General features: G+C 48.9%; 1 protein-coding gene across 1 annotated transcript in view; it reads right to left on the bottom strand.

Annotated features, from left to right (window-relative positions):
* LOC119445435 (hepatocyte nuclear factor 3-gamma-like) overlaps positions 1–13439 on the bottom strand; it is a 131497-nt gene extending 118058 nt beyond the window's left edge. The window contains exons 1-4 of the mRNA XM_049663293.1: positions 13291–13439; positions 13029–13204; positions 6276–6447; positions 757–1551 (exon numbers count right to left, since the gene is read on the bottom strand). Coding sequence (XP_049519250.1) covers positions 757–1124 — 368 coding nt within the window. The 5' untranslated portion in view covers positions 1125–1551; positions 6276–6447; positions 13029–13204; positions 13291–13439. The remainder of the gene's footprint in view (positions 1–756; positions 1552–6275; positions 6448–13028; positions 13205–13290) is intronic.
* Positions 13440–24095: the final 10656 nt, after the last annotated feature.

The raw sequence follows: 24095 nt of genomic DNA, 5'->3' as shown, positions 1-24095 counted from the left end.
CTTTCATAATCTGGTCCCGCTGCTTCCTCCACCTGATGATGCAGGCTCGGTCCACGCCGAATTCTGCGGCGGCACTGTGGTTGCCATTGTCGTCGGCAAACACTATTGCAGTTCGCTTGAACTTCAAGCTGTAGGCAGCCCTCTTCGCACTCATCACTTCGTTAGGGCTGTCAAGCAACTGGCATCAAACAAAGCAACGCGCACCCGCGATGTCCGCGAAACCTGCCGAGCGCTACCGATACCAGGCCCACGTGACATGCTGATAGAATTATCGGGGTCGCTTTTGACCGGTTTTTGGCGTCATGTGCAGCCATCTGTCATGTAGCGTAGGAACGCAGCAACGGCGAGCACGGCCGGACTGGAGTGGTGCGCGCGTGGCTCGCGGGCGTCCGAGTCCGCGCGCCTCGGCTGTGCAGTGAGATCGCGCCGCAGACGCCATGCCACCTCAGGACTCCTCCGGCTCAATGACAGAGTGAGCAAGTGCACTTGGCAGCCTTGGCTACACGTTCTTCCTAACAAATAGGTGGGTGCTTAGATTCGCATGCAAACTTTTTTCCCAATTCTTTCGCGAAAATAGAGGGGGGGTGCTTAGAATCACGAAAATACAGTAATTCACATCGAGCACGAACAGCTCAACTGGAGTGTGAACAGCATCCCCGTGTTGACTCTCGCGCTGTCCACGATCCTCCTGCAACCGCGCACAAGCTGAGGCATTCGAGAAAAGGCAAGCATTCAGCAGGGAACACGGTGACTCACTGTAGCGCGGCGTAGACGTGCGTGATTCGCAGCACCCGGTGCGGGCTCTCGTGTATGGCCTGCACGATAAGCTGCACCAGCTTGACCGAGGGTCTGCGCACCACCGTGCCCACGGGCAGCAGCGAGGACCAGCGGCCCAATTGGGCCTCGCACACGGCGTGCTCATCGCCGTCGACGGCCACGCGCCGGTGCACTGTCGGTCGGGGAGTGCACCCTCCTGCACCCACACACACAGCGTGAGAGCGTTCCTCACACCGGCAGAGAAAAGCAGGATGTGCAGCATTGTGTGACATGGAATTTACATGGCCCGCAGATTGTCTGTGGCCACCGCTTGTAGCCGCAATTTTCTTTCCCATAGTTTTGTTCATATTTACGTATACCCAGATTAGTGATTATGCAGCGTTTACGAGACGGAGACAAGAAAGGTTACCAAACGAACTCACGGGGGGTTTATTTCACTGTGTGAGGGGGTCCAGCACCCTGTCGCCTTTCTTGTGTCCGTCCTGTACACGCTACTGTTATTGCTTTAAGTGTGAACCGGCTATCCCCCAAGAACAAGCTCTGCTATATACACTGTTCAGTGTACTTAGCAGTTGGTCGCTGCTCTGGCATCGACGCCTGCTTACGGACTCATTGCGGTGGCGGGGTAGGCGCCTCCTTGCAGCATCCATACGCATTGTCGTTGCCTGAGGCTGCCTGCATGCTGCCCCACTCCGCGTACACAATGGTCGCTGGGTCTGGCAGGTTCTTCAAGACATACATATCGGTCTACAGGTCGATGGTGGACACGTTCTCCTGCGATACAACATGGGGGGGGGAAAGGGGGGGGGGGCACCGAAGAAGTCAGCACGCGGTATACCACACTTATAGGTGAGCCAATTTTGCACGTGATTTGGCACATACAAATGGATAACTGATATTGGCATAGTACACCCTGATAGTACAGTAGTTCATTACGTTTTTGCATCTGTTTGGACGTACACTGCTGTCAAGTGTAAAATGAACAGCTCTATTGCAGCTAGAGCACCAGCTCTAGCTGCAAGTCCCGGCAGTAGCTGTCGATGAAATCCACAAGCTTGGATGCCCAGCAACATGCCAGCCCTAGAAACCACATGTGATCTGCTGCAGAACTACCCGATTGTGCATTTGCCATAAAAAAAGACAAAAAAGCACGCGTAGTATAAATGTTCTCTTTAGGAGTGGATCACACTGTACTGCTTAGTAAGGACTCCGCTGGCTTTTGCTTAGCATAAATGTAGCAAGCTACTAATTTTTTTTTTCTCGTAGTAAGAGCAGCATTCTACAGTATCAAGACTCGCTGTCATGCCGAGGTGTAAAAGGGGAGCTAAGGAACTTTCACAACATGTTCTTTCTTGGTCTTCCCCACCATTAGGTACAATAAAACAAACATGGAAAGAAAGAAGGGCTTCGTCCTATAGCCTACTCCCTTCGTATGCCAAATTGGTGTGTCTGTTGAAAATTGAGGTATGACAACTTTCTTCTATCTCCAGCATCATTGAAAGCAGGCACTCTGATTAGGTATTTCATTATTTTTTTTTTAAAGCAAGCTTTGTTGCGTGCACAGGTAGATAAACGGGAACTTAAAAGAGACACGCATCCTTTCATGATTCTGTTTCTATTTATTTTTTCAAAACTGTTTATTACTGTTACAGAAAATCAAGACGACCGTTCGCTTTCTTAAATTCCGCATGAGAAGAACCACAATGGTACGTACGTGTGATGCGGCGGATTAGTATTGTCTTGCATTTGGGCCTATTTAGCAAATACAAAAAAACATTCTACAGACATTATAGGCAGTTATAGGGTTCAGTAATAAATGCAATGTAATATTTCTAATAGAAAAAAGATCTGAGGGCACCTAAGCACTTCTTATGAGTTGTGAATGCGAAAGCATTAATGTCCAATTGAACGACGCTGGGCGGTCCTTCGAGTTATAACTCCTCGCGGGCAAGCGAGCGCGTTGAGACGATTGGCGTGTTTCGATTTGGCCTTACTAAGGTGGAGTTGGAACGCAGGCGAGAGCTTGCGCGGACAAGGAACATGCGGATAGCACAGTCTTCCGAGAGAGAGAGCAAGGGTGAGGTGGCGTCGAGACGATGGCCTCACGCAACATGGGAATGCCTGCTATCGCGGTAGCAGGCATCCCCTTTCACCCGCCCTGCCCCGTCGAGGTGCGCTCGTGACATGGCGTCGCATGCCGTGACATGTCACGGCAGCAAACGGTAACTGGGACATCACCAAAAGTAATAAGCTTGCCGAGTCTGTTGTATTGCTCCTTATCACGTAGCTCAAGCAGAAGGCCCCCGCTTGGCATTTTGGTGACTTTGTAGCCAGGGCCTAACGTGTTGGTCAAGCTTTTCGCAACTACAAATGGGGATATGGTTCTCGCTAGTTTTTCCGTTCTTTCCCTATGTACTATTTGAAACTGGGGGGAAATGTCTTTAGGTCGGGTGAACAAATTCAAAATCTCATCGGTGCGTCTCCTCTTCTGAGGGAGACGATCAAGAAGCTGGGGAAAAGCGGGTGTTCCCATAGCAGTTTGGTATACTTCGGCAGCAATGGCAGCCACCCACCACGGAGTCCAACAAGGGGACGCAGCACTTAACGTGTAAGGCTGCAGGCGTCAGCCGTACATTGCCGCTATAACCTTATATATAAACGCAAGAGAGGGCACCTACACAAGGTTAACCCAAGCCACCTATGAAAAGTGAGGAAGTAACAGAAGAGAATAGGTGACATGACAGTGAGGACAGAAAAAAAGAGCAGAGAAAGATCAGACGGAGAGACAGGAAAAGGCTACTACCAATTTCCCCCGGGTAGGTCAGTCTGGGGTGGTGTCTATGTGAAGCAGAGGCCAAAGAGGTGTGTTGCCTCTGCCGGGTGGCCTTAAAGGTTCAAACCACTCGGCATTAGCTCAACCTCCAGGATCCACCTTTCCCCAGACACGGCTAAGCCATGAACAGCTACGTGTGGGAGGGTCCAACCCCCTTGTGCACGGGTCCGTGGTGTCGCAACCCACCAAACACCTGCTTACGCAGATGCCCCTGCGGGGTGAACGTCATGCTGGCCGGGGTCCGCAACCGGAAGTAGGTTCATGGGAATGTGAATTCAATCTAACCAAATAAGAATGATTACGTGCATCACAGATAAAACAAAGGAATTCAAGGAAGAATACACCCTCAGGCTTGTCAGAGCACTAGCGGTGAGCAGAGCCACCTAGATTCCCCCTACCAGCACCTAAACAAAAGGGAAAGTGAACAACTCGAGTCAATCCTCGGGAAAGCTTATAAGACAGCGCTGGGTCTGCCAACAAGAACGGTAAGCACAAAACTACTAGACCTCGGCATAACAAGTACCTATGATGAACGCGGGGAGGCGCAGCTCGCCTCTCAAAAGATAACATTTTACAGCGTATCACGACAGGACGCCTCCAGAGACTAGGCCACCAGGACAGCATACGAGATTGAACGTGCGGTAGACATATTGGACGAGATCAGGGGCGCTATAACGTAAAATGATTCCAAACTGTTATAATTCCAAACTCCTGAAGTAAAATTTACGTAACCATGACACAAGCATTGGGCGGTGACCCGCAGCATTGCCTGAACAACCCAATCAAACACTCTCCTCGTTTATAGGAGGTGGCGCCACCTTTGTTCGCTTTCAAAACCAATAACATTCTCTACACTCAGCGCTTTTTCTTATCTAATTGGCTGACAAGAGGCGAGGAGCACGCTCTAGTGGGGAGGGTTTCTATGGGGCCGAGCCAGCACAGTGAAAATAGATAACCGCATGAAGAGGGTGGTGCCGGCTTCTCCGATTGGTCCGCTTCGCCTTACTTAGCTTACGGTGGCTGGTCGAAAATTGCGGCGGCGTGCAAACGGATCCTCAGCAAGGAAGAGTTGGCAGAGCAATGTCGTATGCATGCTGAAATGGCTCGATAACGTTTTACTGCAACGCAAAAAAGTTTATCATGCGCAAATAAATACATGCTCACTGGCAGGTGCGAGTAGTGAGGGCCTGAGCAATCGGCGGGCAGCCATCTTCTATTCCTTTCGTAACGGGGCAGTCTGTGGCTATTCAGAAAATTTTTCAGTTTTGTTTGGCATATTAATGCATTTTATTGGCGTACACGTCAGTCTGACGTGGTGTGTCTTCGCGGTTTTGTGAGACAGGCGAAGTGGGCGTAGCCAGAAAACAATGGACCAATAGCAGAGGGCTAATGGTGAAAAGGCGCCGAATCAGGAATGATTATTTTTCTTTTGTGCGGTTTAATCATGCATAATCAGTGGGTACACGTTATATCAGATGGGGAGTTATCGCGGTTTTTGTGATATCGTGTGACAAACAGGCGGAGTTGGGAGTGGCCCGAAAATGTTTTGGCCAATCGTGGAGGCTGATTGCAGAAATTGGAATCAAAACAGTTTGGAATCATGTTACGTTATAGCGTGCCTGGTCTACGTTCAAGGTGGCTCCCATACCTAGGCACATGCATTCTGTCGGTCATTAGGGCATGTGCAGAACCAGGATGGAACCCATAGCCAGGATCTATCATAACAGAAAGAACACCGGGTACGTAGACGCTGCTACATACGTGAATGAGATAGAGGCAGTAGTGACGATGATAGACTCCAGACTAACGGAAAAGATCAGCGCATCGCTGAAGAACTGCACCGTGTCTGAAGTCGAGGAGGTCGCTGTTTCTCTAGCGGTTGCCGAAGGCAACAGGTCCGGGCGTTCGCTAGTAATTATCCGATTCACAGGACGGCTGCCGGGCATTCCCTAATGATAAGGTGGGCAAGAAAGAAGCGAGCACCTTAACGGCTGTTGACGAAAGTAAAAGAAAACACCTGCTAATTTGGGCCCCGCGGCATTAGGACATTGCCGGGAGTCTTGTCGCCGATCCTGTAGCTCAAGGATACGCCAGCCAATAGAGATCACAGGCCAGAGGTACAGAATCAGCGACCCATACCTACGGGGACGTCTTGGAGCACTTCTGGGAAACCAGAAGGCGATATTCCCGCGCCACAAATAATCTACAGGAAGCAGTCGGTATCCTAACGCAGCCACAAACAAATCCATATCCATGTCTTCTTATTTACTATAACATAGATCCAACCGTACACAGAAACATTTGTCCCTGGTGTAGTGAGAAACCCCCAGCAGTATACCATACAACATGGGGATGCCAGGATATAAAGGCAGTATCCATCGTACACAAGGCCACGCCGGAGCAGTGGGAGGCTGCCCTGTCCAGCTGGGAACCCGATGACCAGATTTGGCTGGTTGAACGCACCAGAGAGGCAGCTAAGGCCGCGGGAGTTCTGGACTGAGGACGCACTACAGGCCCTCTGCAGAAACCTACCTCTCGAGCGAATAAAGTTTATCCTCTCTCTCGCTCAATGAGCCATTTGACGCTTTCACATTGAGAATTGTTTATCTAAAGTGGAAAAGGCGCTGCCAAATTCAAGACCTCACGTTAAGGTGTTGAAACTCACCACGGTGACGGTATCCAGCGGCACTTTGGCCGTTTCGGCCTTGATGTAGCTTCCGTACCCGTTCTCTGCAGGGTAGCAGCAGCAGCCGCGACAAAGGCTTCTGCGGCGGCACGCACTTGGTGAGTACGTCCCCGCTTGGCGCCTGTGTCCCTGGTTGCCTTGTGGACGCGACCTGGAAAAGGTGTTGGTGCGCGTGAATGTGACTGTGCCTTCAACTTGACGTGCGATGCACACACATCTGGAAGTTACTTTTCAGGTTGTCGGCGATGCGCGAAGCAGGCAAGGCGGCAGCGTCTTCTCACGCGTAGTCACCGTGAGAAGCAAGCTTTTAAAGCAAAACTTGCTCTCGCTCTTCGGTTTCGATGTGCTCTGAACAGCCGTCGTTGAACATCAGTGATGGCTATTGCAATCATAATCGGTCACACACGCTTCACGTGGCATGAATGGCAACATGAACAACATGAACAATGAGGCAAAAGAGCGCCGCACCAGGATTCCATAATGAGTGGTTCCTTAATTAAAAAGTCGCAGCTTCGCCCGAAAGGCGAAGCATCGATTGCGATGGCAAATTAGGAGACAGCTATATGAAGTAAGGATAGCAGTTTTATGGGCCATGTAAACTTGGCGAATGAGGCATGCGCACGCATTGCACACACACACAAGCAAACACACACCCACAAACACAGACGATGGCCGCACACTGACACACCAGCGTGCATGATTATGCCCGATTGCACTGGTACACTTAGATTTGTACACGTGCACTATGGGAGGTGCAAGGATATTCGCGCGTGTGTGATTGCCTGTGTGCGTACCATCCCATTGGAGTATGCACACTTACACACACACACATGTTCACTCACACAGGCGCTTACGTAAAGCAAAGAACCACATGCTCACAGCACTATAGCATTAACACACGTGCAAGCATGCTCGCGACTTAAGCATACAAACACTGGCAAGAAAGAGGGCAAGTCAGCTACCTTCTTATCACCAGCTTGCTTTGGAGTTTTACTCTGTAGTGAGGACGAACAAATTACTAGAATATCTGCTTCGCACAGAGAAAGTGCTTAGTGCTAATGGGCGGCAATATTTATGCCAAATAATTGTTTCATTCCACTTGTCCGAAATGAAAATTGAATGATTAGAAATACCTTCGCAATGCAATGGCTGCACTTCACTGCATTGAATCTTCCGATAAATTGTATCTCGCTGCATTGCAAGGGGCGCAGATTGATCTGGAAATGAAGGTCAGTCTATAGAAAACAAGTAGACACAACCGGAAGTAATGGTGCCACACCTTTCTTCCAATAATACCAGGCGTGAAGCGAGATTGCGGTGTGGTAATTAACGCGTTGGCAAAAAAAGAATTGCGAACGCTCTTGCTCTCTCGTAGTATGAAATACAAAGCACATTGGATTACCCGCCTGAAAAAAGTTATTTCTTCTTGTTAATTGCAAACAAATTCAACTAACATTCGGATAATATCATAAAAATCAAGCGCAAAGCCTGCTTAGTCAACGCTTCCTAAAAAAAAAAGCTATGCCTGGGTCGTGAGCCACGAACTCCCTGCCCCACCCTCAGATTTTTGTCTCCCCCTCCGCGGTCGCTGCTTGTAAACATGCCGGCGCGCGGCCGCCAGGAGCCGAGCGGCTGGCTTGTCGCGAGCAGACGACACCTTGCCGACTGCGCGTTGTCACCGCTGCTATATGCAGACGACGACACTCAAGTGGTTTTTTTATCGCTGCTGTGTGATCATTCGAGTCACCTTACGGGGCTTTTTCTCACTGGTCAGTTTGTTTTAGTACAAAAATTTGCTGCAGAGCTGCAGGTAGGTTTCCGCGTGGCGGCGGCGGCGCTGAAACCTACGCCGACGGGAGCTCGAACTCTCCGCCGGCGGACGCGCAGGCCGGCTGCTCCCGGCTATGCCATTGGCTACGCTGATGCTGTCACGTGACCAGACGGTACAGTGGCGAGCGCTCTTGCACGGCGCCTGGTCACAACAAACGGCAGGGCACTCTCTATGGGAAAAAAGCCGGCAGATCCCACGCCCCATGGAAATCGATATTATGCGAAGCAGTGTACGGGGAGCCTACCAAGTTAACGAAACGACCATGAGAGCACCAAGACGTCGGCAGCTCTTTCATGACCTACATGACACGCATGTCATGACATTCATGTCACGAATCCTCAGGAGGGCAAAAGCCTTAGACATGCTCATGACTACGACTTCTACCAGCATCCTTTAGCGTTTCCTTCACTTAGGACCGACGTCCGAACCCATTCTAGTGGTTTTTGAGTGTTAATCATTTTTTTGCTGGAGTCATTGTGATTTTGTGGAGTCATGCTCATGACTACGACTTCTACCATCATGCTTTAGTGTTTCCTTCACTTAGTACACACGTCAGAACCCATTTCAGTGGCTTTTGAGTGTTAAGGTATGAGGCCAAGTGCCAGGAAAAAAAAAGTTTAAAAAAGGATAAACAATACAATTTATTGGTCTACATCATAAAGCACACTTTTTAGGCCCATGTGAGCGTTTTAAAGTTTGCATACTTTTTTCAATATTTTTATTATTTGAAAAATTTAATTAAATGTGCGCCTCACGCAAACAGTCCATAACTCTAATTTAACTCGATAAATAATTTTTGGCAGTGGTATAGGGGAGGCTTTGATCTGTGCAATGAACCAAAATTACTGAGATCAGGTGAATTCTCGAAGCATAATGATGAAATAACCAAAAACATGTGTGCTTCTATCGGGTGTGCCTTGGTGTAAAAAGCATTCATATCAAAACTTGTGGCACGATTTTACTTGTTGAGGGTTCATTGCACACCAAATACCGTGAGAAAAAAACTGTGCCAAGTTTCACAAAAACATCTTTATTAGGGAAAAAGTTATGAATGTTTGCATTTGAAGAAATCGCTAAAATATGGGTTCTGAGAAAATCAACAAAAAGATTTCAAAGCATAGCGCTTACATAAGATGATGAGGAGAGCTAAAATCCCCTATATTTGTAGCCAGTTCCGTCTTGGGTCTTGCTCCTGTCTGATTTTGCTTCTGTGGCACCTCGACTTCCTTTTTTTTCTAGCTTGCTTTGCAGTATTACAGGTATTTGTACTATGTCTCCAGGTCCGTCGCCTTGCACTGATTGCCGGCAAACTTTCATTTTGTGCGTCTTTGCGCTCTAAACTTCCCTATTCTGTGGCTGTCAGTAAGAAAAAGTAAGCAACAGAGAGTAAACAGTTCCATCAAACAATCCGCTGCTCCTTTAACGCGCGTGTAGCTTCCAGAACGTAAACAACACGTTCAAAACATTGCACGTCCACCTGGTGAGGCGTTTCTTATTTTAATTGATAAATAAAATGTTGAAAATGCTATTATGGCACTATTACACTTTTTATGTGATACGATTCTTAAATAACCACCAAAGAACTGCAAATCAGGGCTTTTTTTTTCTGTTACACAAAAAACTGGCATTTTCAGCTTGGATTTTGTAGACGGCGGGTGGGTTTATTGCGTATACTTTTTTCAGCAAAATGATGCAGAATAACTTCCACATCAACAAACTCGAAAACAAAAAATTGACATTTAAAAAAAAATTCAATTTTGACTTGGCATCACACCTTAATCTTTTTTCGGTGAGTCATTGTCATTTTTGCCGAGTCATGCTCATGACTGATTTGTATTATCATCATTGAGTGCTCCTTCACTTAGTGCCCACGTCAGAACCCATTTCAGTGGTTTTTGAGTGATAATCTTTGTCGCTGGGTCACTGTCATGACCTACATGACACGCATGTCATGACCTATCATTATGCTCGTCGTACTCCTGTTATACTATACCAATTTTGGTACCTACCAAGTTAACAAAACGACCATGAGAGCACCTAGACGTAGGCGACTGTTTTATCACCTACATTACACTCACGTCAAGACATTCATGACATACCATTTATGTTCGTCATATACTCTGTCATAGTATGCCAATTTTGGTACATACCAAGTTGGTGAAATGACCATGAAAGCATAAAGTTGTAGGCGGCTAGATAGATAGGTAGATAGATACTGTCAAAGTGGCAGATGTTTTATTTTTTTATTTTTTTTTTTGAAGTTGAAGTTGAATTTATTTTCATCAGTAGTAGAAAAAAAATATAACAGGTGAAGTATAATTGCACAATCGGAGGTCCCGAAGTAAAAACTGTCGGGGGGGGCCTCCTAAACAGGAAACAAATGGGGGTTAATACAATTGTGGCAACAGTAGCAGGCTACATCATACAAACGTTGTGTTTGTCAGCAAAAAAAAAAACAGGATAAAAAAAAGAAAATAAAAACAGAGCTTTGAGTAAAAAAATGTCGTAGTATGTAGAACATGCAACACAAAAAAGTCTTCATAGGAAAGGAAAAAAAATACAGCGTTTTAATACCAAACTAGGTGGTGGTAGCATGGGGAACGAGCAATGCTGCAAAGTATTGATAGGGACAGAAAAAAAACAATTAAGAATATAAAAAGCAAATTAGGAACAGTGCAATACAAATATATTTAATAATGTTTACATCGCACAATAAAAATACTAGGAGTTTGGTAACGAGTTTATATATGCCTTAGCTTTGCGCTTGAAGACTTCAAATGCACATGATTTGATATTGGACGGAATCGAATTCCACAATGAGATGCCTGAAAACATGACAGTAAATTTCCCATAGTTAGTTCGAATTTTAGGAAGGAGCAAGCTGTGACGTCCGGAAAACCCTGTGTTATTAATATTAGTGAGGTCAGTACGGGTAAAACTTTCAATACCTAACTCCGTATTTATGAGACGGAATATTATAACCAACAGCTTATGATTGAATAGCATGCGCAAGGGGAGAAGGCTTAGCGAACGAAAAATGGGAGCAGAGTGAGATCTTAAAGGTTGAAATGTCATCAATCGTACCGCTTGCTTTTGTAAAGCTTCTAGTTGGTGGAGATGAGTGAAGTATCTATTACCCTATGATGACAGGCAATATGAAAGATGACTGAATACACGCGTAATACAAAGACAAGAGAATACTTGGCTGAAAAAAAGACCGCGATTTGATAATAATGTGAATGCCAATAGAAATTTTTTGAACAAGAGATTGGGCATGGCGGTTGAATTTTAAGTGCTCATCTAAGATAATGCCTAGAAATTTGGTCGACCCAGATCGTAATTATGTGATTGTTAAGTGATACAACTAAGGAATCCATGAATAATGTTTGAGGGGAATGAAATACCATGAATGTTGTCTTCGATGGATTGATGTATAACATGTTTTTCAGGCACCATGCATGCGCCAAGAAATGCTTCGCATTTAAAAGAACGACGTTCCCGGCATACTTTTTTGGGAGGCGTTGGCTTGGTATACGAACAGCCCGCCATAGGCAAGTGATTTTCAGTACACCTTCAACAGCATATTCCTAATCGTGCGTCACAACTTTCTCAATAACAAAAAAAAATGTCTTTGATTTGAAAATATGCACATAAAATTAATACAGCCTGCGACTTTTAAAGAAATCGGCGCCTATTCACACACTAGCGGCAAAATATGCAATATGGTTCCGCGATGAGCTATATAACAAAGATGGCTAGGTGGAAAAAAAAAAATGAAAGAACGAACGACACAACAAAGAATGAGACTCCACAATGACCGGGAAGCCAAGTCGCAGTTCTGGTGAATGCAGCCATTACTATCTACCCAAACGAAGTAGGTATACTTTTTTCCGAAGCCGAGCCCACAAACTTGTAGCTACCATAACAATAAAAAAACACCCGCGCTGGTGCACAGCAAACCGTTACCAAGTGCTCGCCAGATATGAAGGCATATCGCTGTTTAGTAACCAATACCAGTTTCACAAGGCCACTTTCCATTGCGACAGAGAGCAATCTGGATCGAAATTGTGGGCCGCAGTTGGCTCCCTTCCACAGCTTGCTCAAAAAAGCCAATGGCGACCAAGAAATTCGATGCCGATCGGCGTTGATGTCGATCGAAAGTCCGCCGCGTGAAAGACGTCGCTTAAAAAAAAGAGAAAAAAGTAAAATCTATGAACACGTTTGCCCTTACATAGTTGATATGTTATGGGTGCCGGAACGAAAAACACAGCGTATTCGGTTTCAATTACACGACCGGAATTTCTTTTTTCGTTGACTGGAAGCGAATTTAAACTCCTGTCCGGGTAAAATAAGAAAAAAAATCAAGCCGAGAAACTTCCCGGTCAGACCGATTCGGCATAGCCGAGAACTTTTCCCTACCCCGTCACAGGCATTGCGCGAAGCATGCGCCATGATTATCCCCAAAGACAAAAATTGAACGCACTAATCAAAAAAAAAAAAAAGAAAAAGAAAATCAAAAGTGCATCGCTCTTTTCAAAAACCAATAACATTTAGCGCACTAGCCCGAAATAAAGCTCTTCAGGGCTCCGGGATTATCTGTAAAAGAGTGTCGAACGAGGCGAATTGACAAAAAAACCAACCAAACAAACAAAACAACACAAAAAGGCACGTTCCACGCCATCCGGGAAGAAGGCGCCCCCATTACGATCCGCAAAACCGATGCGGACAGCTTCTTTCGTACACTGAGCGAGTCCGCGAGCACGGTCGCGCGGCGCCGCAAACAAACAAACAATCAACGAGCTCGGTGGGCCACGTAAACACTTACCAAAAGTTACCAAGCGCTCGCCGATTACCCGCGCGAACCGTCATTTCAATTTCCGGCAAAGAAGGGTAACGCTTACCAAGCGCCAAGCGGCCGAGATGGCGAAGACACTTCCACGACGCTTAGCAGATGAGCAAAGTCCGAAGCTCTGGCGACGGGCCGCGGTCGCGGGTGGCTCTTCCTTTGTTTTCACCGCTGCCGCCGTCACCTGTGAGCTGTCGAAGATGTTATCGTTGGTGATGTCGCCCATAGTGCCTCAAAGTAGTCGCAGAGGAAGTGATGCACTTCGACTTGAACAACGGTGGCCGGGACAGTTTATATGGACGAAGCTCTGTTCTCACCTGTCTCTCGTTAGAGCGGTCAAGCTAAAAATGACGTCTTCTGGAACGCCAGGCAGCAGACCACGTAATTATACCTCTCGCTCAAGCGCACACCTTGAACTTGCGCCTCTCGCTCTGCCTTCTGCTTGCTTCCACAAGTGGCCAAGCCGATGGTAGCATAGAGCAACAAGAGCGGACACTCGGCAAAAACTGGCAACAGGAAACACGTCACCAAACGTCGCGCTAGTACTGAGGCCGAACGTTAGCTGCCGCGAGCATCGAAAAAAAAAAGAAAGTGAAATTAAGTTAACAGATATTGATTTATTTTTTAAATTGATTTCCACGAAAACTAAAACGTTTTGCGTATAGACGGTTTCATCCAGCGTCACCGCGCTCTGGCAACGCTGTGCGCTGGCATCCGGCGCCCCTAGGAAACTTCCGGTACGGTGGCTAGAAGGGGGAGGTGGGAGCAACGCAGCCGTCGGAGAGCGCGGCGCGTGTTGCAGTGATTCATGATGCCGAGTGGCGGCGCGCGCGTCGACACTAAGATGCCTCCGCTCTAGTTTGACTGCTGCCGGAGCTAGCGAGTGCGCTCCAAGTATTAGAAGCATTTCACGACGACGCGACCGCTGGGCACTTGGGCTTTCATAAGACCTACGACCGCATCAAAACGCATTGTTTCTGGCCGGGCCTTTCCACCTCTGTCACCAAATACGTTGGATCCTGTGCGTCATGCCAACACAGAAAACGCTCGACATCCCTTCCAGCCGGTCCTCTGCAGCCTCTACCATGCCCGTCCACCCCTTCGAAATTGTGGGCATAGACTTGTACGGACCCCTCCCACTCACGCCCGCTGGTCACCGCTGGATCGTTACCGCAGTGGATCATCTAACGCGGCACGCTGAGACAGCTGCTCTTCGCTCTGGTACTGCCTCCGAAGTCGCCGAGTTTTTCGTGCACAGTATCGTTTTGCGCCACGGCGCACCTCGTGTCCTCCTGAGTGACCGTGGCAAGACGTTCCTATCGCATGTCCTACGTGAAGTCATCCAGTCCTCTGACACCACCCATAAGACCACATCATCGTACCACCCGCAAACAATTGGTCTTACGGAGCGTTTTCATCGAACTTTGTCTGACATGATGTCAATGTATGTTCGACCCGATCACACCAACTGGAACACCATCCTACCTTTCGTGACGTTTGCGTATAATACTGCCGTCCAACGTACAACCAATTACAATCCCTTTTTCCTTGTGTACGGTCGTGCGCCGTCTTTTGTCTTGGACACTACACTCCTTTCAGCACCTGCTGCTCCATCCGCGTCTCTTCCTGAAGAATTTGCCGCTCGCATCTCCCGCTGCCTTGAAATTGCCCGCACCAACACCGCTACCATTCAGGACAAAACGAAAATTCGCTATGATGCGACGCGTCGCGTTGCTTCGTTCCGCCCAGGCGACGAAGTTCTTTTGTGGACACCTGTTCGCGCACCGGTGCTCTGTGAAAAATTTCGCCACAGATATCTCGGCCCCTACACCGTTTTGCAACGAACTTCGGCCGTTAACTACCGCGTCACTCCTGTCAGCTCAGCTACTGACCGCTGCCGCCGCACTACGGAAATCGTTCACGTATCTCGCCTGAAACCCTACATGCGCCGTACCTACCCTTTCTAGCTTGCGGTCTTGCTGACCGCTTTCTTGAAGGGGGGGAAGTTAGTGTGAGCGCAGTTTGCGCATATCGTCGTCGTCATCTGTACAAACGACTCATCATCTTGTGTGAGCGCTATTTGTGCATATCGTCGTCGTCATCTGTACATACGACACATCATCATCATCATCTTTTGTCTCGTGCGGTGCTTCGTCTCTGACTCGGGCGACTGCTCGGAAATAAAGGCATCGCATCGGTCGACGTCTCACAATATATATATATATATATATATATATATATATATATATATATATTGTGAGACGACGCCCGGGACGAAGGCAGAGCTCTTCTATTGTCACACAGCGCGAGACAGCCCACGAACACCAACCCGACAAAATGATGATGATTATGAGGATGGGTATATACACATGAAGACGATGATTAACTGCACAGTTAGCGCTCACATTATATATTGAAAGACGGACGACGACCAGGGCAGACAGTACTGGCAGACCCGTTTATTCCGCAGGCACGGCCCAGGCTCGAACACGAAGACAAACAGGGATGATGATGGCTATGTACAAATGAGAACGATGAAGTACGTTAAATGTGCTTACACTAATTCCCCCCCCCCCCCCCCCCCCCCGTGGAAGCGGCCAACCTGACCGCATTCTAAAGCTCAACTGAACGGGGAATAAAGTGCTTCATGCGGGAGACGTGAACAATTTCTGCACTACGACGACGGCGATCCGCGACGGAGTGAAGTGGAGTGACTAGATACTTCACTGCAGAAGTTTGTTGTAGGACTGTGTAGGGCCCAATGTACCGGTGAAGAAATTTATCGCTAAGTCCAGAGGTTCGAACCGGCGTCCATAGGAGGACTTGGTCTCCAGGATGGAAGGCGATGTCGCGGCGTTTACTGTCGCAGCGACGTTTTCTTTCTTCTTGGGTAGCGTCGGTGTTGAGACGAGCAATTTCACGGCAATGCGCGACTCGAGCTGCAAACTCTTCTGGGAGGGAGGTGTTAGGCGAAGCAGGAGAGAAAAAGAATTCGGAGTCGAAGACGGAGGCGGCAGATCGTCCATACACGAGGAAGAAAGGGCTGTAACCGGTAGTTCGTTGTGTCGCAGTATTGTAGGCGAATGTAACAAAAGGAAGGATGTTGTCCCAGTTTGTGTGGTCAGGACGTAAGTACATAGAAATCATGTCAGAGGGCGTTCGGTGGAAGCGTTCAGTAAGGCCATTGGTTTGCGGGTGATATGTAGAAGTGGTTTTATGCTTCGTATTAGTCTCCTGAAGGCTTTGCCACGATCGGACAAAAGAACGCGAGGAGCACCATGGCGCAAGCCTATGGATTGCAAGAAAAAGTCAGCAACCTCAGAAGCAGCACCAGATCGAAGAGGCGCAGTCTCGGCGTATCTTGTTAAGTGGTCTACCGCAGTGACGATCCAGCGGTGACCGGAGGGCGTCAACGGCAAGGGACCGTATAAGTCAATTCCAACGAACTCGAAAGGTTCGGTCGGACATGGCAGAGGCTGATGAAAACCGGCAGGAGGGGTTGTGGAACGTTTACGGTGCTGACACAACGCACACGAGGCAACGTATTTGGCTACCGTTGTGGACAATCCAGGCCAGAAGCAGCGGGTCTTGATGCGGTCGTAGGTCTTGTGGAAGCCCAAGTGGCCGGCGGCAACGTCATCATGAAATGCTTCTAAATGTCGAAGACGAAGGCAGCGAGGTATGACTGGGACCCACTTGTTACCCGTGGGATGATAAATATAACGATGAAGCACCCCATCTTGAAGGCGAAATAGTCGAAGCTGGCGTCGCGAGCGGCTGTTAGGTGGTTTAGTTAGACCGCGAAGGTGATCGATGAGAGTTCGACAGTAGGAGTCTGCGTGCTGAAGGGAAGGTAAATCGGAGCGTGAAGAAAGCTGAGAGCTCGATCCAGTGACATTAGCGTGAGATGGTAGGAGGCAGGCGTTGCGTCAGAGCGACGTGGTAGAGACGGTGATTGCACACGATAGATAGAAGGCGAAAGCGGGCATCGAGACAGTGCGTCAGCATCATGATGACATTTGCCAGACCGGTACGTTATCGTGAAATCATATTCTTGTAAGCGCAGTATCCAGCGTCCCAGGCGTCCTGACATGTTCTTCATAGATGACAGCCAACACAGAGCATGATGGTCGGTGACGATGGTGAAGTGGCGACCGTAGAGATACGGGCGAAACTTCTGAATGGATCAAACAATCACCTGGCATTCCTGCTCTGTGATCGTGTAGTTCCGTTCAGATGGCGAGAGGGCCCGGCTGACATACGCTACAACCTGCTCTTTAGTCGCGGGACCCCGTTGCAGGAGCACAGCTCCGATGCCTTGTGCACTTGCGTCAGTGTGGAGTATAGTGGGCGCCCTCTCATCAAAATGGCGAAGCACCGGTCCGGAATTGAGACGTTTCTTAAGGGCTTGAAATGCCGATTCACAGTCTTCAGACCATGTGAAAGAGGCGCCGGTGACCAGTAGCTTATGTAGAGGAGCTGCTATTGCAGCAAAATTGCGTATAAAACGGCGAAAGTAAGAGGGCAGGCCGAGAAAGCTGCGCAATGTTTTTTGATTCGATGGGCAAGGGAATTGAAGCACAGCAGCAATCTTCTCAGGGTCTGGTTGGATGCCGTCTTTGGAAACGACGTGACCCAGCACTTTGATGGTTCTGCTGGCGAATGTGCACTTTTTGGTATTAATCTGGAGGCCAGCATTTGAAAGGCATTGGATGAATTCGTCTAATCTCTGCAGGTGTTGGCTGAAGCTGGAAGAAAAAACAACGATGTCATCCAGATAACAGAGGCAGGTCTTCCATTTTAGGCCACGAAGAACAGTGTCGATCATACGCTCAAACGTGGCTGGAGCGTTGCACAGGCCAAATTGCATTACATTAAATTCATAAAGTCCGTCCGGCGTGGCGAAAGCGGTTTTCTCTTTGTCAGCCTCGTTCATGGGAATCTGCCAATATCCCGATCGCAGATCGATGCTGGAAAAATATTCCGCTCCTTGTAGTGTATCTAAGGCGTCGTCAATTCGAGGCATGGGATACACATCCTTGGTTGTAATCTTATTGAGCGCTCGATAATCAACGCAAAAGCGAACGGAACCATCCTTTTTCTTCACGAGAACGACAGGAGACGCCCAGGAACTGGATGAAGGTCGTATAATATTTCGTGCTAGCATGTCATCAACTTGTTCTTCAATGACCTTCCGTTCCGACGGCGCAACACGATATGAGCGACGGCGTATAATTGCAGAACCGCCTGTTTCGATGCGGTGTGCAGCCACGGAAGTCTGGCCCAGTGCGGTGGCACAGCTATCAAAGCAGGATTTGTGCTTAGCCAAAAGGGCGAGTAACGCATCCGACTGGGCAGCGGTTAGGTCGGAACCAATTAGGGCTCGGAGAGAAGAAGAATCGAAATCTCAGGTTGGTACTGGTGACGAAGAAGGGGAGAGCGCTGCGACAGATATCAGTGGTGGGTCGATGAAGGTTGCCACGGTCATCCCTTTGGGTAACAGCACAGGATCTGGGGTTGTGTTGCAGGCGAACAGTAGGGCTTGGCCACATGAAAACCGGACGAGACAAGGGGCGACTAGAATTCTTCGTGAAGTGCAGCGTGTAGATGGGGTAACCAGTGCGTCTCCATCGGTTACCTGGCTGGAGGCGACAGCTACAACGTGTTCGTGACCGGGGTGCAGGACGTAGTCTGCAGCGACAGCCAAGTTCAAGATGGAGGGTGACGACTCCAACATAGGTGCATCCGTGGTATCTGTGATGTGGACGACGTTTTCCTTACATGATATAACAGCGAAGGCAGAATGCAGGAAGTCCCAGCCGAGAATAAGTTCATGGATGCACGCGGGTAGCACAATCATCTCAATGTGATGACGAATGCCGTCGATCAAAACACGAGCCGTACATTGTCCGTCGGGGTGAATGAGTACGTTACTAGCGCCGCGTAAGACGGGTCCAAGATAAGGCGTTCGGACTTTACGGAGCCGTGAGTACAATTCACTACGCAGAACGTAAACAGCGGCACCAGTATCGACGAGAGCTTGCACAGGAACACCTTCGAGAGTTACAGATAGCATATTGGCCGGGCGACAAGGAGGCATTTCCGATGTTCGACAGGACGCAGTTTTCCCTCCAAAAACTGCAATCCTTAGTTTTCCGAGTGTTGGTCAGCAAGGCGGGAAGTGCAGCGATGGGGCGAAGTGGTGATGCAGAACGGCGGTAGGGCGAAGGAGAACGTCGTCGGGCTGAACGGGAACCCTGAGGCAGATGTGGAGACGCTGGAGGAGATGGAGAACGACGCGGCCTGAAAGCGGACGGACCGGGGTAGTAAGCATCGTGTCGTCGGATCTCATCTCGCTCGAAATCGGCATAGCCTCGGCTTACATCCAGCTGGCGGCGACGGCAGTAACGCGATATGTGGCCCCGTATACCGCAGTAAAAGCAGACCGGACGAGGTGGACGCCACTGAGAATACGAAGGTGCAGCAGGTGCTCGGGCACCCATAGAGGCCAAATGACCGCAGGTGAGGTCAGGAGGCCAAGAAGGGACAGTGGCAGGTGGTATTGCAGCGACTTCCGCGTATATGGGCATAGGGAACGCTGGGGCAACAGACGTTGTCGGTGTCGTCATGGCTGCCAACTCCTCCTTCACAAGATTGCGCAGTTCGAACATTGGGGATGGGGCGGAAACAACAGTGGATCGCCTCTGTTGCTGCTCCTGAAGTTCTTCACGAATAATAGTGCGGATAAGAGCACGTATATCAGAATGAGGAGGCATTGAAAGGTCACTGTCATGGTGAAGACGGAGGGCTTGAAGCTCGACCAAGCGCTGGCACGTCGATGTAATATATTGAACCGAGGTAGGATTTTGAACAGCTAAGGTGTTGAATGCGATGGAACCAATGCCTTTAAGAATATAGCGAATGCGTTCGGCTTCCGTCATTTCACTGTTGGCGCGGCGGCATAGAGCCAGGACATCTTCGATGTACGATGTATATGACTTTTGTGGAAGCTGAACACGCGCAGCAAGCTTCTGTTTGGCGACTTCTGAACGGCCAGATGAAGACGCGAAGATTTGCCGCAAGCTGGTAGTAAACGCTGACCAGTCGGCGAAGTCAGTTTCGTTGTTAAAATACCACGTCTTCGCAACGTGGGTCAGATAGAACGCGACGTTAGTCAACAGTCCACCCATTGGCCGAACTCACGCGGTTGTAATTGCCGAACCAGTCGTCGACGTCATCCCCGCGGAGACCCACAAAGACTGGTGGATCACGGTGAGGGCTGGTAATGGTGCACGATGTCAGTGCAGCCGATGTCGTGGGAGTGGCAGCATTAGGGGTAGTGATAGTGCCAGCGGCCGACGCAGGGATGGCCATAGCTGTAGGGGTGGCCGGGCGCAGGCGGTGACCGGAACGTAGCTCCAGGTAGGGCAGGAACGCAGGAGGACGTCGGGATCTGGACGCGCCTCCACCACTTTGAAAGGCGGACGACGACCAGGACAGACAGCACTGGCAGACCCGTTTATTCCGCAGGCACGGCCCAGGCTCGAACACGAAGAAGAAGACAAACAGGGATGATGATGGCTATGTACAAATGAGAACGATGAAGTACGTTAAATGTGCTTGCAATATATATATATATATATATATATATAGTCAATTAGGAGTTTGCGCTGACCCGGTGAAAATATTATGAAAGAAATGCTCACACGTTTAACAACAACAAAAATACTATTATTTTACTGACGTTTCGGCCGGTGGTCCGGCCTTCATCGGAGTGAATGAGAATACACAAGACGTTCGTTCCCAAGGTGTCGGGAAGTCACGTGGAAAGCACATGTGGCTCCAAACAATGTGTAAGGGGAAAAAACAAAATAAACAGCAAAAATACCCGTTTTTTTAAAACGAGGCACTAACAGATGGAGAGAGCACCACACGTGGATGGCTGTGATGAGTCACGGAGGTGGACGCGTGGTCCTCACCGTCAAAGAAGCGGGTAAAAAAAAAAATTGGTGGCGGAAGGGGGAAAAAGGGAGGAAAACATATGTGGGTGGCTTTGATGAGCCGCCTCTAAGGCAGCGCGTTCCCCAGCCCCGAGGGACCACCATCGTTTAAGATAAGAAGACACTCCACGGCAGACACGCCGTGCGAAGGGGGCATGCGACACAATAACGTCTCCAGAGTGAAAAAGAGAGAGGATATGCGGACGTGCCAGCACGAAGCAAGACCGTCTTATATGCGTTGCGGTTAGACTACAAGGAATTAACTTTCGGCTATAACCACATTTGTCTAATCAGAAGGCAAGGACGTGAGTTTCCCTTTGCTTTCATTAATACCCGAGGCGGTGGTATTAAACTTATAGATAAGATAGGACTCGCGAATTTCCCGGTCGTGGTGTGAGCGAAAGCCCGATTCCAATATTGTCGCCTTTAAGTCATTGAAAGAGTGACCGGGAAGGTTGACATGTTTGGATACGGGAAGGTTCAAAAGAGATTTTGTGTGTGACCTGTGGCACAGGTGATGCGTTGTGTCCGGTGGGAGTTTGCACTGTGGACGTGTCTGTGGACGTGCACTGTGGCGGCAAGGTGTCTCCCACAGAATTCGCGGTTATTGCACGATCGACGCATGACGCGTTATTTTGGGAATCGATTTTTTGCGGGAGTGTGGGGCAACTGTTGACTGTAAAAGTGGGCACCTTTCCGTGCATGGTAGTTTCCCAGCTGCGCTATTGGAAAATTCAGCCCGTGATGAATGCATCTCTTTTGTCTCCGAGGACACGGTCGTTCCTGCCTTCTCTGCTGTGTGCGTTCCAGTAATCTGTTGTAGTAACGACCTTGCCATGTTCGACGCGACGCTTGAACCGATTTATGCGACCTGTGTGAAAAAGAACATTTTAGTTCCCCATTGCGTGGTGTCTGGGCCGCGCAGGTGTGTGGACAATCAACAGTTCAATGGAGCCTGCAGTGTTGCCTCGTGGCATGAGACTCGCTGTCTTCAAACCAGAATCCTCTACGACGCTGGTTGCACTTGTTGATGGTACAGGCGAGGATGAACATCTCGGTTCTCAAGGTTCAGCCGATTTACAGCTTCTACAAATGATCAGCAATCACTCAGCCAAAGCGAACGTGACACACTTCTGGGCGTTCTCTCCAAGCACTTGAAAGTGTTCGACTTTTCAAAAAGCGGCAAAATGCCTTTAATTCCAGCGTATCGAACACGTCATCGGATCAACACCGCTTCAGCGCATCCCGTACGGCAGAAGCCTTACACGGTATCACCATTTGAGCGCAACATCATCAACGAGCAAGTGCAAGAGATGCTAGGAAAGGGAGTAATTCAAGAATCCGCGAGTCCCTGGGCCGCTCCCGTTATTCTTGTGAAGAAGAAAGATGGTACGTGGAGATTCTGCGTTGACTATCGCCGACTGAATTCCGTAACCACGAAAGACGTCTATCCGCTGCCCCGTATTGATGACGCCATCGACTGCCTGCACTCCGCTTCCTACTTTTCTTCTGTGGATCTGAGAGCCGGTTATTGGCAAATTCCGATGCATCCAGATGACAAGGAAAAAACGCATTCGTTACGCCGGACGGGCTGTACGAATTCATCGTCATGCCGTTCGGATTGTGCAATGCACCGGCTACATTCGAAAGGTTCATGGACACTATTCTGCGTGGTTTAAAATGGCAGATTTGTATGTGCTACCTTGATGATGTCGTAATTTTTGGACGCACATTTCAGGAGCACAACATTAATCTCAATATTGTACTCGACTGTATCGAAAAAGCTGGTCTGGAGCTGAATTCAAAGAAATGTCATTTTGGCGAGCGCCAAACAGTGGTGTTAGGACATCTCGTCGATAAAGATGGAATTATACCAGATCCACAGAAGACGGCAGCCGTTGCATCATTCGAGCAACCTCAATCTGTCAAACAGCTTCGTAGCTTCGTAGGCCTCTGCTCATATTTCCGGCGGTTCATACCCGGTTTCGCGGATGTCGCTCAACCCCTGACGAATCTTCTGCGTAAGAACACTCCGGTTCAGTGGACTCCTGAGTGTGAAACCGCTTTTAGCCAGCTGAAGTTTTTGTTAACTTCACAGCCAATACTACGACACTTCGATCCTTCGTCTCCAACGGAGATTCACACAGACGCAAGTGGCGTTGGCATCGGTGCCGTTCTCGTTCAGCGCTCTAGAAACAAAGAACATGTCGTCGCGTACGCAAGCCGGAACGCAATTCACTGTGACGGAACAAGAATGCCTAGCGGTAGTATTTGCCGTGCAGCGGTTTCGCTCGTACGTATATGGTCGCCCGTTCACCATCGTCACAGATCACCATTCTCTGTGCTGGCTGGTCAATCTTCGTGACCCATCCGGTCACCTCGCGCGATGGGCCCTTCGTCTACAGGAATATGTGTTCACTATTTCGTACAAGAGTGGTCGTCGACATGCTGACGCGGATTGCCTTTCTAGGATGCCACAACGTACGACGGACTGTGAAGCCGACAACTTTGACCACCTTATCACTTCGCTGTCGCCTGACTTTCCCGATGCCTTGACATTCGCCGCAGAGCAGCGCAAAGACCCAAGCTTGAACGCTTTTTTCTCTGCCACACAGGGGCCTATATCCGAAGGCCGATTTTGCGTCCGAGATGGTCTTCTTTACAAGAGGAACTTATCAACGACCGGGCGCCCGTTCTCTATTGGTGGTTGCGCAGTCTCTTCAAACATCTGTTCTGTGCGTTACGCACGATGACCTGACCTCTGGTCACTTAGGGACCGCGCGAACACTTAGTCGCACAAAGGAATGATTCTATATCGTTCAGCGCTATAGCGTTAGCGCAAAACAATTGACACCTATGTGGCCAGTTGTACACAGTGTCAGAGCCACAAGCGACCTAACTCAGCTCCAGTCGGTCACCTGCAGCCAGTAAGCCCCCCAGTTCCCCTTTTGAAAAAGTCGGCATAGACCTGATCGGGCCGTTTCCGCGTTCTTCAAGAGGAAACCGGTGGATAATTGTGTGTGCCGACTACCTGACGCGGTATTGTGAAACCGCAGCCATTTCCTCCGCCACTGCTGCGCAGGTTTCTGATTTTATGCTGCATTAAATCATACTCCGACACG

The sequence above is a fragment of the Dermacentor silvarum genome, chromosome 3 (assembly GCF_013339745.2).
Source record: "Dermacentor silvarum isolate Dsil-2018 chromosome 3, BIME_Dsil_1.4, whole genome shotgun sequence".
NCBI lineage: Eukaryota > Metazoa > Arthropoda > Arachnida > Ixodida > Ixodidae > Dermacentor > Dermacentor silvarum.
Note: the sequence above shows the minus strand (reverse complement) of the source record. Positions and strands in the feature narration are given on the sequence as shown.